Genomic DNA, 18,161 nt, shown 5'->3' on the forward strand with positions numbered 1-18,161 from the left:
AATATGTTCAATTAAGGGCTTCCCAGGTGGCACTAGTGGTAAAGAACCCACCTGCCAATGCAGGAGACATAAGAGACACAGATTCGATCCCTAGGTCGGGAGACCCCTTGGAGGAGGGCAACCCACTCCACTGTTCTTGCCTAGAAAAACCTATAGACAGAGGAGCCTAGTGGGCTACAGTCCACAGGGTTGCAAAGAGTCAGTCACGACAGAAGCAACTTAGTACAGCATGACACGGCACAGCATGCTCAATTAAAAAAGTACTCATCTCTTCAGAGACACAAATAGCCATGTGACCCTATTCTGGCCAATGAGTTATAAGTGAAAGTATCTGGTGGGCCTCGAGGGAAAATAACTGTCCTCTTATTGAAAAAAAGAAAGACAGCAGGCTCATGCTTTCTGCCTTTCCCCTTTTCCCTGCTGAATGCAGACTTGATATAATGACTTGGAGCAGGGAGCCTGCAACCTTGAGAAGCAGTCATACTCTAAACAAGTTTATACATTTGCAAAACTTATCAAACTATCCAGTTAGGATGGGTGCATTTTACTGTATGGAAAACGATACCTTAATAAAGATAATTTTTATTATTTATTTTTTGGCCACACCCCACAACATGTGGGATCAAGTTCCTTGAAAGGGATCAAACCCACACCCCCTGCAATGGGAACAGGGTGTCTTAACCGCTGGATCACCAGGGAAGTCTCGAGATAATTTTTAAAAACTCATTTGCTGGACTAGATCGTAACCTTTTAATATATATTATGATTAACTTATAGACCTTTTTTAAAAAACAGGAACAAAATAAATATTTGTTAGCTTGACTTTAATTATTTGTTAATTCTGTGGCTATTTGAACAATATAAAGTACTCTGCTGGAGGAGGAAAAATACACACCACAGTTGAAAAGACAAATATCCATTTATGCAGTATTTGTACACACATCTGCAGTTCTTTTGGGAAGAGATTAAGTCAGGAAGACCTGACTCAACTGTTATCAGAAAAAGAAACAAATAATTTACCAAGAAATACTAATATACTTTCTCCTATTTAACCCCTCGTAAAAATCTATAAAGCAGTTTCCAGTATAGAAACCTGGTGACACCACTAGGTTTTAGCTAAGAAACAATGTGCGTGTAAAACACTGCTGACTCCTGGCTAAAACATTTATACAAGATACTAGCGGCAAAATTAAACCGAAATAACATTTAAATAATAGACAAACTAAACCAGTATTTCATAAATCATGTTTTGGAGAAAAAAAAGAGACCTGAGCATGTTTCATGAAAAATGGGTATGATGTTAATTTAGGCGATGATAGTTTGAACAAGGTTAAACAAGTTTCGTTACTTCTTTCTCATAGGCTTTAATGTCATCATGTGTACTGTGAATTCCCGAAAGAGGTTATATGGAATGCAGTGTGTCCCAAACTTATTTCAGTCAGAGCATCTCACAGGACTTGGCTTGAGGGAGCCACATTTCAGGAAACACTGTGAAGGATGACAGCACAAGTCAAATCAAATCAAATTGGGTTTTTCCTACATATTTTGTTTTCATATCTCTGTTGGAGAAGGTAATTATGCATTTTATTTAAAATATCTTCTTTAAAAATATAAAAAAGAATCTAAATTGTTGGTAAATTTTGACTTAAGAAAGATTGAATATTGCTCAGATATCCAGACTTATAAAATAACAGAGTATTATGTAGAGCTGGTCACAAGCAGAGTTGACCCCACCTTTCAAGAACAACCAACTACTAAAATCTACGGGGTACATGCAACCAAGTCTGAGTCCTTTCTTTAGTGTAAAGAGACTCAGAATTTATCCCTGGACTCTCTCAATAATAATCATATTACTTTGAATAAATAAAAGCTTGATTTCCTTAACTGTAAAAGTACCATAAAGTGTAAAGCTAGACGGCATAAACTATGAAATTTTTAGCTCTAAATATGTTATTTTCTGGGCTTCCTTCATGGTCCAGTGATTAAGAATCTGCCTGCCAATGCAGGGGACACGGCTTCAATCCCTGCTCCAGGAAGATCCCACATGCCAAAGAGCGACTAAGCCTGAACACAACAACTGGGCCTATGCTCTGGAGCCCAGGAGCTGCAGCTACCAAGCCTGCGAGCCGCAACGACTGAGACGGTATGCCTAGAGACTGTGTTCTACAACCAGGGAAACCACCACAGTGAGAGGACCACACTTCTGCAACTAGAGAGTAGCCCCCGCTCGCCACAACCACAGGAAGTCTGCACCTGCACAGGAAGTGTGCATCTAGCACAGCCAAAATAAATAAATCCTAAAGAAATTAAATATGCCCTCTTCTAACTTATTATGTTTAATAGTTATTAAGTAATGTGAGGGAGTATTTTATGAAATATAACTTATTTTCAAAACCATCATAAAGTATGAACTCTGCACAATATTTCCCTTATATTTGTCACTTAAAACTCTAAATGTGAAGTTCATCTTGGTAAAAAGCAAATTTTTATGTCCCTCTACTGTCTGAAGTATTTATTTCAAATACATCCATGTTTGTGGACTTGGGAAAGAGGGACAATGGACCACAACTTAATAAAACTCTGGATACCTAAAAGCAAAGGATTGTCATTCAGCCAGAAACAAAGCAGATGAACACGCTGTTACTTTTCAACTGTTAATTATTTTCAAAAGCAAAATTTAGTTTTGACATCATGAAAAACAATATTCCAGTGGACAAGAAAAAGGTGTAGTAGCTTTAACAAATATTCTTTAAGAAACTGTAACTGCTTACCTGTAATGGACCCAAGATAGAGCTTGTTGTATACATAAAAAAGAGACGAAGATAACTCAGAACGTTGGCAAATGCAAAAAGTCCCTCTGCCACCAGTGTAGGGTGGAACGCATCCCAGTCCTTCCGATCCGCAAAATCATGAAACTAAGATTAGGAGGAAAAAGCCAAAGGTAAGTGGCTCTCTCAACTTAGGAAAATAAAAACAAATACTCTGACCGTTTAAAGAAAACCATATTGGGTCTCCTTATGGCAGAACTCCATTTATGTTTCATAAATTTCTCTTTTAATAGAAATAACATTGTTTTAAATAAATAGATAATTTCTACACATGTGTAGCAATATTGTGTTCCATGAAGAGCTTTTCTCAGAAATTCTCAGGCTTTAAAAGACGAAATAATTTTTTAAAGACAGTCATTAAACTTTTTATGAATGAAATTTTTGCTAGTCTTTCTTAAATTCCGCAACACAAGCTTGAAATTCATTAACTTTCACATTAAATTAAGCTAGCTACTTGACTCAAGATTCTACAATGTACCATAGCTCTTCTCCCTTCCAAACAAGAACAAAAAGGGTGTATTATTATACCTGGACACCGAGTAACCACATGTTTCAACTGCCTGGGACACTCCCAGATTACATACCAGTTTTCCTGGCCTAATTATTAATTGTGCTTTTCTTCATTTGTGTGTCTTAGTTTGAAATAATAAAATTATATGGGTACCCTGCTTCTATAGGGTAGTCTAAGAGACCAGTCTAAAAAAGGGACCAGTCTAAAAAAACCAATGACCATCAACCTCTCTATCCAACCGTTTCTCTATAAGTGATCAATTTTTATTTTCTTAATAACCTCTCAACTCTGGTCATTGAACATACCTAATAAACATGTTCTGTACTAATACTCAAATACACGAATAGAGTTTTTAATAAAGTGGTATAAGAAAATCAGTTTGTTTTCTCTCTAGTCTGTAAATTAGCCAAAACTCAAAAAATATTATATAATAGTTCCTTGAATGTGACACCTCAGAATTCTAAACTCAGGTGTAAACAAAGATAGTCAACATAATTTCTGTTACCTTTCCTGGACTTTAAATCAATCTTTATAAAAGTAACATTGTAAGATGTCTATAAGGTTGGATTTTTGTCAAATTTTAAATATAAAACTTTAGGCATCAGAAAATAATTAAATTTACATCACTTTTTAAGCTATGGGAGATAACCGTCATGATTTGGAATGTGTAAAACACTATGATGAGTTCCATTCAGATAAACTTTTCCCTGGTAAATATGACCAATTTAAATAACTTTGTGTTCTCATTTTAAGTAATAGGTAAATGAACCTAGCTCAGATATAAGGAATTGGCATTTGGAAGAAAGAAAATGCCTGGACAGACCTGGATTTAAATCCAGTCTTGGTTTCTTACTGTGTGGTCTTGGACAAGTTACTTATTATCTCTGAGCTTCCTTTTCCTTATTTGCAAAATGGGGATAAGGACATCTGTCTCATAGAATCCCTGTGAGAATAAAATGAGATAAAGTATAGCAAGTATCAACCAAGGTACCTGGCATATAATAGGTAACCAACATTTAAAGGTAATTAACACCCTTGAAAGTATTAGTAAGGAAGGAAACAATGGGCACTATTTCCTTGCCAAAGATAGGTTTAAAATGAAAACACATCAGACACAGATTTGGGCCAAAGTAACTCTGAGATCCATAGCTAAATATCTTGGGTTTTTCCCTAAATAAACTTCACTTGTGCCTTCAATTGACATAGTTAATAGTCACCTTGTTGTGAGCCACCACTTTGAGGGCAAAGGTTGCCAAATAAAGTGAATTCATGACAAAACTGAGCTGATTACGAGATTCTTCTAAAAAGTCTTCCAACCCTTCATACCAGAGTCTTTTAATGTCTGACCATATCATTCCTAAAAAAAAAAGAAAAAAAAACTCAGATGATGCTCTCTTAATTCAATAATAAACTAAAAAGATATATTAAGATTCAAAGTATTAAATAACATGTATCATCTGTAGCCTTAATTCAATAATAAACTAAAAAGATATATTAAGATTCAAAGTATTAAATAACATGTATCATCTGTAGCCTTATTCAGAAGAAAAAAATAACATTCAGTAAAAAGTTCTTAAAATTTCAAAGAAAAGGAATCTTAAGCTTCATCTGACAATATCTTTCCCAGACAGGGATTTAATAAATGATGTGAAATAAGCATAAGAAAACAAATAAATCGTTGTTAAATGTCCCCTCCCCAAAGGCTCAGTTCCTGATTATTTTCTTTTCTCTATCTACACTCACTCCTATAGTGACCTCATCCAGTCTGGTCTAATGGCTTTAAATAGTATCTATGTGGTAGACTTTCAAATTTTAAACTAAACCTGTATTTACACAATAATAAGTATCTCTAAACCTCCCTCCTAAACTTAACTTGCACAGGTAGTTGGCTACTCTAAATCTCAAACTGGATGTCCCAACATGTCCGAACTGAACTCCTAGTCTCTGCTCCCAGGCTCACAGCACTTGAAGACTTCCGTATCTCAGCTGATGGCAACTCCATCCTAGATGCTCACTCTAAATGTCCTTGCCTCACCCTTGACTGATATTCTCTTAAACCACACATTCAATGCAATAATAAATCCGTTGGCTCTATTTTCAAAATATAGTTAGGAAGTAACCTTTCTCACCACCACTTCAAATTCAAGCCACTATCTTCTCTGGCCTGAATGTCTGAAACAACCCACTTGGTCTCCCTGCTTCTACTGTGTTTTTCCTGAAATCTATTCTCAACACAGCAATCAGAACAATCTTTAAAATGCAAGTGTTATTTCTCTCATCAAAACCCTGTAGCAAGTCCCAGAGGAGAAAGAATTAACTGCAGGACAGAACTCTTTCCCTATGGGAACAAAACCTCATGTTATCATTTATTAAAGTGGTTTCCTTGGAAACGTATAAGGAAAGTATGGAAAGTCAGCTGTGTTCAACATTGTTATAAAAACAATCACTGACTGGGAAACTGCATAAGTGGAATCATAGACCCCAAAAGTATACACAAACAGGACTATATAAAAACATGTTAAGAAACACAGGTTTCAGCTTCTCTGTGCGATGTTTCTTTAATTTGAAGTGTGCCTGTAGTGGGAACTACACTCTGCGGCTTTTTAAGATATCCTGATTTATAAGAAATCCTGCCAGTTTTCAGGCTTCTCTGGCTGGGGTAGCCCACACCCATGAAAATGGCCTCATTCCACACAACTGAGTGTGCCCTCTATGGGGCTAAGAAGTCCCAGTCTTTTGTAAGAACTGCCAATAAAGACGTATTTGAAGCTGTCATGCTTTATTTCCTGCCTTATATCCTTCTACAGAGCTAAGTAAATCTGGTGTCAGGTTTCTGCCTGTGGTGTCTGGCAAGTGTGACTGTTAATAAGAACCTAAGACCACTGCTGCTGACTGTGCATAGCGGGCACTGCACACTGCACCTTCCCTCATGTCTCCTTTTATTCAGAGTCAAAACCAAATTTTTTACAACGGTCTCTGAGGCCCTACATTACCTCTCCTCTTGGATCTCCTCTCCTCTCAATCTTTCCTTCCACTACCCTGGTCACACTGGCCTCCTGTCTTCCTTGCTGTTCTCTGAACACCCAAAACTCCCAAATGGGACACTGGCTCTTCTTCCAGCTGGAAGCTCCTCACCCAGACATCCATCCTGCATCTTTGCTCACCACCTACTCTGATCGTCCTATTTAAAATCGCAAATTTATGCCTGTCACTCCCAATCCTCCAACTCTGCTTCTCTTTCTTTTCCCTTAGTATTTATCACTTTTAAACAATGGACATAGTTTCTTTATTATGTCTATTATTAACTGACTATCTTTCTCCCACTTTGGGTAAAAACTCTTCAAAAGTAAGAATATTTATCAACCAATGTCCTTTATGTCCTAAATAGTGCCTGATACACAGAAGGTGCTCAAAAAACTTGCTCAATGAATAAATACACATAAATAAATACCAACCAAACCAAAACTTCCTTCCTCTTCTTTGGCTAGAAGTTTCTCCAGTTTTATATTCCTAGGAGTACCAGAGAACAGTACCGCAATCGAGGATTGCTTTATCATACATTCCTCCATTAAGATATTTTTAAGGAGAATGTAAAGTGACTGCAAGGAGATCAAACCAGTCAATGCTAAAAGAAATCAACCCTGAATATTCATCAGAAGGACTGATGCTAAAGCTCCAATACTTTGGCCACATGATGCGAAGAACCGACTCATTGGAAAAGACCCTGATGCTAGGAAAGACTGAAGGCAAAAAGAGAAGAGGGCAACAGAAGACGAGATGGTTAGACAGCACCACTGACTCAATGGACATGAGCCTGAGCACACTCTGGGGAGACAGTGGAAGACGGAAGCCTAGCATGTTGCAATCCGTGGAGTCACAAAGAGGTGGACATGACTTAGTGACTGAACAACAACAAATGACAAAAGAACAGAGTGCTACAACCTACATATGGGTGAAGATCAAGTTAAGCCATCAGAATCATCCTCTGGCTTACCAGTAGATAGACTAAGTCCCCTGGGAAAAGTATTTTGCGGGTATTCTTGAAAGACTCTGTTCATAATATCTTAATTATATAGAACATATACTTTATGTACAAGATCATTTTTAAATATCTGCAGATCTGACACAGAAAATACATTTTTAAAAATTGACCTGACACAAAAAATACTTTTTTTAAAATTCCATTTGGAAGAGCTTCTATTTAAAATGAATAGGGACTTCCCTGGTGGTCCAGTAGCTAAGAGTCCGTACTCCCCATGCAGGGGGCCCAGGTTTAATCCCTGGTCGGGGAATTAGATCCCACATGCCACAACTAAAGATCCTTTATGCTGCAACTAAGAGCTGGCACAGCCAAATAAATATTTTTAAAAACTGAAAATAATATAAATAAAAACTATCAAAAATGTTAAAGCAAATAACTTACATTTTATTAACCCAAACACTGTAACACTAAAACACTAAACTAAGATGCTTACAGAAATAAGTGTTTTATTTCTGTAAAATGCAATATTATACCTCAGTGGAACTCTTGACAAAAATTACAACATGGATTGGATAAGATTTTGATTTTAAAAAGGCAGATATATGAAAGAATATTAAGTACCACTGACAGGTATTTTCCCATCTCTTATGCAACACCCCACACCAAAATGAAGCTAATATACTTGATCTATTTCACATTTCTGAATTGGATTGGAAGAACACAACAATTTTAAACCATTATAAGCAATGCAATCACTACATAATCAATGGACTATATATATATATACAGAATTATTAATATTAGCAAAACTATAATCCCATCATTTGGGGATTTCTCAAGGCTTGCTCCTAGGTCCCCTCTTCTCATTTTATACTTTCTCACGTGTCTCATACACGCCCATAGTTTCATATACAACATATATGTAGATTACCTGCATACTGCTAACTCACGCTTAAACTTCCTCTTGAATTCTAGACTATAAAATCAACCAATTGGATGATTGATATCTCTTTTGAGTATCTCAACAGACTTTTCAACTTCAACATATCCAAAACCACTCTCAGATTCTATTATCTCACAAATTCCCAAACTTAGTACTCTTCCAGAATACTTACATTGCTTAATAATGCCCCACCTCCTCTCCTCCTATATATATATACATGTATATATATATATATACATGGAAATATATATATATGTGTGATGTGTATATACATGTATGTATGATATGTATATGTGTGTGATATGCATATGTGATATATACATATTTGCATGTTCTATTTGCTTTACTTTATAATCTCTTGAACCTGATTCTTTCTCTCTTTTTCTATCACGACCATTCTAAGTTCAAGGTATCCATCAGCTTACTGCAACAGGCTCTTTACTGGTCTCCCTCCATCTACTCTTGCCACAGCTCTTCCTCCCAACCCATTCTCTATACTGTAGCCAAAATGATCTTGTCACTTACCCACTTAAAAAATCAGTGGTTTCGCATTGTTCTTAGTATGAAGTCAAAATTACTTAACATGGCCGACAAGGCTGTTTTGGGTCTAGTGCGAAATCCGTATCTATGGCTTCATCCTGAATTCCACTTCTCTTGCTCTCCTTGCTCGACCATTAGTCAGTCCCTTCTTTGTGCCTCTTGTCACAGGGTCCTTGAATGTAACTTTTGTATCAGCCTAGAATATTTTCTCTCCCAATTCTCTGAGAATAATTTTCTTTCCCAATTCTCCAAGTTGACTCCTATTTATTCTTTAAATTTTAGCTTATTTATCACTTCTTCAGGACAGCCTTTCCAATCCCCCAACTAGGTAAAAAGCCCTTATAATATGCTTGCCCTCTTAGCTCCATGATCTTTACTTAGTAGCACTTAACTCAAATATAATTATTTATTCTATCTGTGTGATTCTCAAGTTACTGAGTTTTTTAAAAACAATAATTAGATCATAAGCATCATGCATGTTAGGCCATATCTGTTTCTGCCTGTGCCAGGACAAAGCAGGTATATAACATGTCAAAATGTACCTTTTTGTAAGGGCTGTTCTATTATATTCCAACAGTTAAAAAAAAACACCTAACTAAATGGATACCATTAATAGTCTGCGGATTCAACAACACATTGTTTTTCTTTTTTTACCTTGCTCTTTGTAATTCAACCCTATTTATTTTTCTGGAGGGTTAAGGAAAATAACAGAAAATAAATGTACAAAAGCCAGGTATCATGAGTCAGGAGTCACTGTACTCACTGCATGAAAAAGTAAACTGAACCAAGGAATGCCTTTAAACAAGCAGGCACAACCCCTCTCAAAAAGGGCAAGGGCAGTAAAAACTGCAGAAGGTCATTATTTATTTTACAGCATAATACTTATAAAAAAACAATTTTCAGCAAATAAAATATCTTTTTAAAAGACTGTTATTTCTAAAGAGATATGGCTATCATTGTGAAGAACTGATTTACAGAGTGAGTCACCAGGGAATCCTCTAAATTCAAATTTAAGTAATGCTTCTATAATACAGATGGGCTTCCCCGATGCCTCAGGAGTAAAGAATCCGCCTAAAATGTAGGAGACGTGGGTTTGAACCCTGGATCAGGAAGATCCCCTGGAGGAGGAAACGGCAACCTACTCCAGTATTCTTGCCTGGAAAACCCCATGGACAGAGGAGCCTGGAGGGCTACAATCCAAAGAGTCAGACATGACTGAGCAACTGAGCACCAACAGAAGTAAGGTAATATGCTTTTGCAAAAGTTCATAGGTTCTTAAAAGAAAAACTAATGATATAACAAAATAGTTAACTCTTAAAATGCAACCAAGTATAAAATATATTATATTTTAAAATACCTAAGAAAATGTTCATATTCTTATAACCAAAAAAAATTCATCAGCAAAATCTGTCTTTAACAAGCATGAACAATTTTAGTAACTGAGAAAGAATTCTTAGCTCCCATGTAATTAAATCATATGAAGAGATCTGCTTCCTTATTATCAAGTTTAAGAACATTTATCTTTTAAAAAAAATGTAAGCTATGTCTCCAATGATCATGTGCTTAGTCGCTCAGTCATGTCCGACTCTTTGCAACCCCTGGAACTGTAACCCACCAAGCCCTTCTCTCCATGGGGATTGTCTAGGCAAGAATACTGGGAGTGGGTTGCCACGCCCTCCTCCAGGGGATCTTCCCAACCTAGGTGTTGAACCAAGGTCTCCCGCATTGCAGGCAGATTCTTTACCATCTAAGCCACCAGGGAAGCCCCCCCAAATATGGAACGCTTCACAAATACAGCCATCTTCTCTGTATTGTTCCAATTTGAGTGTATGTGCTGCCTAAGCGAGCACTCAATGATTATGGAAGTGTTCAAATTCTTGCCGTATAAACTGTGTAAAATTATAAGTTGAATGCAGTTTATAATGCCAGCAATCAAGGGAGAATTAACGGGCTAAATAAAGGCAGAACCTTTTAAACTAACTTGATACCTACCAATAATCCACAGTATAAGGAGATAGTCTATTCTTTCAAGGGCTGGCCCCATTGTGTTTTTCTTATCCTCATTGTAGACAAGAGAGTATAGGTTTAGTAACAGTAGGAATGTGAAATATGATGCTCCATGAATAATAAATTTCATGAAAGGTGTGTGAATAATTCTGCCAAACTGAGATTTTGGAGCTATCAAATAACAAAGTGACAAAACTGGCCAAAAGATGCCAACTGTCAAAACAGTCATTATCTTCTTACAGGTAGGCTTACGACGGTAACCTGACATCTGTCCAAACCAAACAGTGTTCAGGAACTGCTGACAGTTGGACTGGGAAACAAACTGAAAAGGAAGCACACACACACAAGTAAAATATAACTTGTAAACAGGATCCAATAGTACTATTATTTCGTTGATATTCAAAGTTTTAATTATAGCTTGAAATCAGTTCTATATAGTCCAGTTTATTTTTCTTACATGTAATAAAAGAGTGTAGTGGTTAAGAGCATAGACTCTGGAGCCAGATTATCTAGATTTAATTCCAGACTCTGCCACTTAACTTACTAAATGACCTTGAGCAAGTTTTTAAATCTCTCTCAGCCTCTAATTCTCCATCTATAAAATGAGGATAGTAATAGTATCTAGCCAAACACTGGTTATGAGAATTAAATGTAAAGCTCTTAGAATAGTGCCTGGTCACAGCATGCATCACTTAAGTATTAGTGACTATTACTAGCCTGCTTGGCCATTATGAAACATTTACTTTATAAAGACTCATAACAGTGTTTATGAAATTTCAAAATTAACAAGCATAATCCATAGAAAGAGACTTCAGCCTAGAAAAATTAAGGATTTCAGTTTCCAGAAACCAACATGTCAAGCACAGCAAAGCAATTAAAGGCTAAACATCACATATATTTATGTTCCATGAAAACACTGAGAATTTCTTAAAATGTGTTAAAGACGCTCTTAAATCCTCATAAAATGGAATTCTGTGTGAGAAGAAAAGGAAAAATGTTCCCAAATAGGAGGAAAATTCTAGTTCAAATATAGAAATTAATTTACTGAAGTTTACAAAGATTCTTAGTTTGCAAAATTCAGAAGTAGTATTTTCCCAATATAATGTTCATGCTGGGAAGTATAAGTTAAGGATTCTGATGACTCTGGACTCAGTAATGTAACCAGGCTTGAAGTAAAGCACAAATGATTATAATATCATTCAGATATTCAATAATATTTGGTCAATGTTGTGTTTTAAAATGTTTCATCCCAAGACAGAATATAATTTATAGAATGCAACAGTGTACTTAAAAACCTTGGACAGAGTTTTGCTGTTTATTGTGCTTATCAAGAAATTTCCTAATAAGCCATACCTATTTTTGGCAATTAATATTTGTCCTTCTGCTTAGCTCTCAGTGTTGTTAGGGAATTGTTAATTTGTCCCTCAAAAGGAACTATCAGGGAGAAAAATACATATTTTCTTCCCACCAACCACCCAGTTTAGTAGCATCCCAAACTCAGTAGTTTCATCCTTCTCCCAAGTATCAAAGCAATCTCAGGACTGACTGCTACCCTCGTCATCTCTCTATACAATGATGATTTAATTAACCATAATGTTAAATATGTAATTGGAAGAACTTTCAACTGGAGATATTCTAAGTCTGTGGTGGTTTTAAAATATAGACACAAATTCTTTGATACTCTTCTCATCAACAACAGAGAGGCTACCAATATTCCCTACCCTTCAATTCACCAAGGTTGTTCTTGCTTTAACAAGTAGATTCTGGAAGAAGTGATGCTATGTGAATTCTAAAGGCTGGTCTTAAACGGACATTCAGCTTCCACCTTGTTGGGGAAACATTTGCTCTTGGAGCCAAAAGATGGCATATAAAACGTCCCACTGCCCTGAAGCCACCAGCCTACAAAGAAGCTGAGGCTACATGTAGCCACTCTGATTAACCCTCAGAGGCTTCTCAGACCATCTCCTTGCAGCCAGCGCACCATGAGGGCCATGCTCCTCCATGGTTCCAGTCCTGAGTTCTCAGGAAGACTGCCCTCAATGGACCCAGCCTACTGAGCATCCTGCCCACTCAGAGCTCCCTGTTTGAGACCTCAGGTGCTGCTCAAGCACCAGGCATATGAGTGAAGAAACCTCCCAAATAACTGTAGCTGAGATCATTGACATGGTGAAGCAGAGACAAATCAACCTTGCTGTGCCCTTTCCTAATTCTTGACCTCAAGAGATTTGTGACCTCACAAAACTCAAGAGCATAATAAAATGATAATGAAATTATTACAAAATGACTATGAAATATTGTTTTATACCACTTGAGTATCAGGGCAGTTTGTTATTCAGGATGTAGCACCAGAACAAAATATATCAACTATCTGAGAAAATATTATCTTTCCCTTTGATTATATTTAGAAATCCAATGTAAAAAACTAATTTATATTTCATTCATTTTTAAAATTACAGAATATTTTCCTCCCAACTAAAAAGTATTACCATTACTCCTTATTCCTTTTCTCTAATCTTCTTTACCCACTCCAGTACTTCTGCCTGGAAAAACCCATGGACAGAGGAGCCTGGTAGGCTACAGTCCATGGACTACCAGGCTACCAGGCTCCTCTGTCCATGGGGTCACAAAGAGTCGGACATGACTGAGCGACTTCACTTCACTCACTTCACACTTTGTCACTGGAGAAGGAAATGGCAACCCAATCCAGTATTCTTGCCTGGAGAATCCCATGGACAGAGGAGTCTGTCAGGCCGTGGTCCATGGGGTTGCAGAGAGTCGGACACGACTGAAGTGACTGAGCACACTGAGCAATCTTCTTTAGAATGGAACATTTGGTTATCCTCTGAATTCTTCAGGGATATATATATATATATCAATCATTAGGAAACTTCCTTAGTTTTTCTCCCCTTACCAGGATAATCTTGGTTTTTTCCACCTTTTTTGAGATTCTTTTTCCAATCACTTAAGTTGATTTTGTATCCTGCTATATCTTTTCTGTCATTTTCTAGTATTTCATGTCTATTTTAGGTTGTGGAACACAAAAGTAAATAAACATAAGATCTATTCAAATGTATATTAGAGGAAGATTATATCAGAGTTCTCTGTTTTTAGGTATACATATTAACATTGTATTTCCTTCTTAAGCAACATAGGTATGTTATTAATTTACCATCTTATAGCTACCTAGATCCAAATTCTTATACTTAATTTTTTTCCTATGAATCCTCTACCTTAAGTAAGAAACCTCAGAGTACTAGAAAAAGTATAGGATTTGAAGCCAGAGATCTGGATGAGAAATATAATATCTAGGTAATCTTATAGTAACATCTGAAAATTCCTGTATCAATCTCCCAAGTCACAAAGCTATTCAGAGGCTCAAACTGTCAACCAAGATAATAAAAAACTCTGCTCTGAGCACCAAAGGTCCTATATCTTGCCTTCTACCATAATCTATTTTGGGCCCCATTTTTATACTAATATAATTGTGATAAGCAAGTTTTACTCCAATATCTATATTGTTAATAAGAATAATGGGTCTTAGAAGCAATACCTTAAAAGTATCATACACCAGCATTCCCCAACTGAACATCATTGTCTGCATATAAATATCTATGTCTATTAACTTATCTCAAAAAATGAAATTAAAAATGCATACCTTCCTTCTTCAAGTTCCTGAATCATATGCATGTGAGTGTATGGGGAGTAGAAATAGGTATTTCCCTTAATAGGAAGGGATGATGCCAGAAGAGCCAGATTCAACTTAGTTATCATAGCATACGTCTCTCCACCTTTGGGTTTCACAATGAATTAACAAATAAGAATAAGGAACATAATATCTGATACTTTTATTTTTAAACAGAAAGGCCCTCTATCTGTAGAAAGGACTATTTATAACTAGGTTAATAATATAAATTCGTAACAGACATAACACAAAGTGGAAACTGCATTAGGAAGGCATTTACTATTCAAAATCTTACCTGCCTAGCTACTATTTAGCAAAAACATTACATTAATATCCATAGTATTATTATTGTTAAAAATAATAGCGACTACCATTTATTGAGTACTTACTTAAAGGTAATACTCATTGTACTAAACTCTTTAAATATGCATATCCTTAATTAATTCTTAAAACTAAAGCTCAGACAGATTCAATAACTTTCCCAAGGACATACAGTTTTTATGAAGCAGAACTAGGATCTCAATGTAAATGTATTGCTCCAAAGCCTTTGCCCTGAGCCACAGACTACTGTGGAGGAAATAATTTAAATATATCACAGAAAACTTCATACCTCCTTTTGGTTATATTTGATAGCAAGTTTTAGACGACTTAAGTTCATTCTTTCTTCTAGTAATCCTCGTTTGTCAAGAGGCTCATCATTGGATGTATGGTTTAGGATAACTTCTAATTCACGTGAATTCCGGGCTTGGGCAAGCAAATCTTTAGCAAACATTTTACACTGCCGGGCTAGTTCCTCATAATCATTCCTGCAAAGTGCACAGTCTATTATTAGAAATGCCACTTCCATCTTCTAATTAAGGTGTTTTCACTAGAAATATTACTCAATAACATTTTAATTCTGACAGTGCTACACAACATCTGAAGTCATTTTGTGCTGTCGGAGGAACCTGCTGCTGCTGCTGCTGCTGCTAAGTCGCTTCAGTCGTGTCCGACTTCGTGTCCATAATTGTAACACAATTATGTTCTCTGCATTCACACTGATAATCTCAGATGAGTACAGAGTTTTCTTATATATATTGATATTCCTAGAAATTCTGATAATATTTTCAACATGTTCTTCATGTAACTCATTTGCCTTTATTCTCTGTAAGTTCTGTATAAAGCTTTCTTTTATATTATTTACATAAACAATAGATAATAATATCTTGATGCTGCTGCTGCATCGCTTCAGTCGTGTCCGACTCTGTGCGACCCCAGAGATGGCAGCCCACCAGGCTCCGCCGTCCCCGGGATTCTCCAGGCAAGAACGCTGGAGTGGGCCGCCATTTCCTTCTCCAATGCATGAAAGCGAAAAGGGAAAGTGAAGTCGCTCAGTCATGTCCGACTCCAGCGATCCCATGGACCGCAGCCTACCAGGCTCCTCCGTCCATGGGATCCTCCAGGCAAAAGTACTGGAGTGGGGTGCCATTGCCTTCTCCTATCCAATAAATATTATTATATGATTTTTAACCAGAAATTTTTTCAATGATAGTTTGAAACATGTTTACACTACTTCTGATATCAAAATAGTATTTTGTTGCATTTTTAAGATGTTCCTTTGAACAAAATTCAAGTTAGAAACACTGAAACATTCCTAGTACAGAATCACTATTCCTTGAAACTTAGGACTTACCTGCTTATTAAAGGCAAACCTAAATCACTTGTGAGAAACTAAGAAGTTTTAATAGGCAATTCTTTATAAAATATCAATTACATTAAGCTTAAGCTTCAGTGGAACAACTTAAGAATAAAGTTAGAAATAAATAGTTATGAAACAATTGGGATCAGATTCCAGAAACTAATTTTTTATTCAGTGTTTTTAAAGTGAAAGGAAGGGAAAATATGAAGAATTTTTCATTGATTAATTTTCTATTCAATGGAGTTGTCCATGAACTGGCTGCATAAAGTTATAACTCAAAGAATTAAAAACTTTTCCTTACCGGCTAACATTTTCTCATCTATTCTTTGCATTTACTACATAACCAAAACTACCTAAGTTTGGTAGAATAACTAGTTGAATTTCTTTAACAAAGTATTATCTACTTCTTAGTCTAAAAATTTAATTGTAATCTTACCTAATTAGTTTTATGTCTACATGTTATGTTTCTCCTACTAGAAAATCTCACTAGTGAAATGGGACAATGTCTGGGTGTGTGAAATGTACCTGACATGCAAAAAAAGCATTCGATATGTTTCTGAAAGTTATGAAGGGCTGGGCTCCAAGGATGGTTATAGAATCTGAGAATGAGGAAAGAGAGCAGTTGTAAGTAAGTTTGCTCTTGTTTATGGCTACCATTCCCTTTATTCTTCACATTGCCGTAGAATGCCTCTGGTAACGTTGAACAAAGTAAGGATTTAAGGGAGGGTGGAAGAGTGAAGTTGGGGAAAGAGTGACCTAAGTGATAAGTGATACTAGGATCTGTTCCACTGAGAGAAGAGGAAAATCCTAAGTATGTGACAGGAAGGCCTGGTCATTTTGGATCACATGTAAATAAACATTAAGTGATAATTTGGCCTATGAAAAAATTCATGCTGAAAATATTTTGGAAAAAAAGAGAGATAATTTACAATTTCCATTCATTCCCACCTGAATTCCACCTCCACGAGGCTTAGTTCTTTTAAATCAGCACTAAGTTCAAATGCTCTCAGAATTGGATCCTCCTCTGTTAACATTATTAGAGCTGGACTGGCCAAGCAGCGATATATATCAAGACGAAACCTGAGATAAAATTTGATTCCATTATGTAAAACATTTATTATATACATGTGATTAGTATTTTTAACCTATAATTTCCATAAATTTAAAATATTATAAAATTAAAAAAAATAAAACATTTACAATACACTTATTATAAAGCCTACATAAAAATAAAGACTTAAAAATAAATATTCTGAGAAATAATTATTGAAAAATTTTATACCATTGCTTTTAAACAAATCGTTTTAGTATTTCTTTTCATAGATTTAAAACTCTGTATCCTTCAATTTAATTAAAAAGTTTCTATTCCTGAACTTAGTATTATTTTAAATGAAATCTGCTAATAACTAATTGAATATATGGATGCTTATTAAATTTTCCTTCCCCAGCAATAAATTTACTTTAATATGCTACATATATACAACACATGACTCATTCAATCAGGTTATTTTTGAAAGACGTTTTCAAATCTTAAGAATAAAATCATTCATTTATGCCTAATTTCTAGCTAATAGAAAAGTATTCCCTTTACCTTCCATGAGCTAATTAATGTTCATATTCAATATCTAACAGGAACCAAATCAAAAAAGTTTTGCTATTATTTTTTCATTTATAAACATATAATTCTTAATTTAAAATTTGGTAACTATTATATATTCTTACTTTTAAATAAAAATTTAATATATGTCTGTTTCTTTTAAAAAAGCAAGCAGTTTAGAAACATAATGCTCTGCAATTTTTCTCCTTCTACCAAGTCTACTCCTCGAAGATAGTCACCTTTCAGAGAATTGTGAAAAATCTTTCCTGATATTTTCTAGTCATACACAAAAGTGCTCAGACATACTGTATACAGGGACAATTATTTCTATGTCACTACATACAGAGTAACCTCATTATTTCCTAAAACTGGATGGTTTTCCATTTGATGGCA

At 35.7% G+C, this 18,161-nt stretch overlaps 1 protein-coding gene across 9 annotated transcripts in view; it reads right to left on the reverse strand.

The window, feature by feature from the left end:
* Nucleotides 1-18,161, reverse strand: part of TRPC1 (transient receptor potential cation channel subfamily C member 1) — a 63,041-nt gene that overhangs the window by 14,317 nt on the left and 30,563 nt on the right. For 6 of the 9 annotated variants that reach the window (XM_070793646.1, XM_019966426.2, XM_070793631.1 and 3 more), the window contains 5 exons: nt 17,120-17,251; nt 15,104-15,299; nt 10,797-11,133; nt 4,557-4,696; nt 2,772-2,915 (listed from right to left, as the gene is read on the reverse strand). In XM_070793646.1, coding sequence (XP_070649747.1) covers nt 2,772-2,915; nt 4,557-4,696; nt 10,797-11,133; nt 15,104-15,299; nt 17,120-17,251 — 949 coding nt within the window. Of the gene's footprint in view, nt 1-2,771; nt 2,916-4,162; nt 4,526-4,556; nt 4,697-10,796; nt 11,134-14,466; nt 14,584-15,103; nt 15,300-17,119; nt 17,252-18,161 lie in introns of those variants that run through there. The other 3 variants (XM_070793667.1, XM_070793660.1, XM_070793672.1) reach the window with 3 other exon arrangements.

Source organism: Bos indicus, chromosome 1 (assembly GCF_029378745.1).
Source record: "Bos indicus isolate NIAB-ARS_2022 breed Sahiwal x Tharparkar chromosome 1, NIAB-ARS_B.indTharparkar_mat_pri_1.0, whole genome shotgun sequence".
Lineage (NCBI taxonomy): Eukaryota > Metazoa > Chordata > Mammalia > Artiodactyla > Bovidae > Bos > Bos indicus.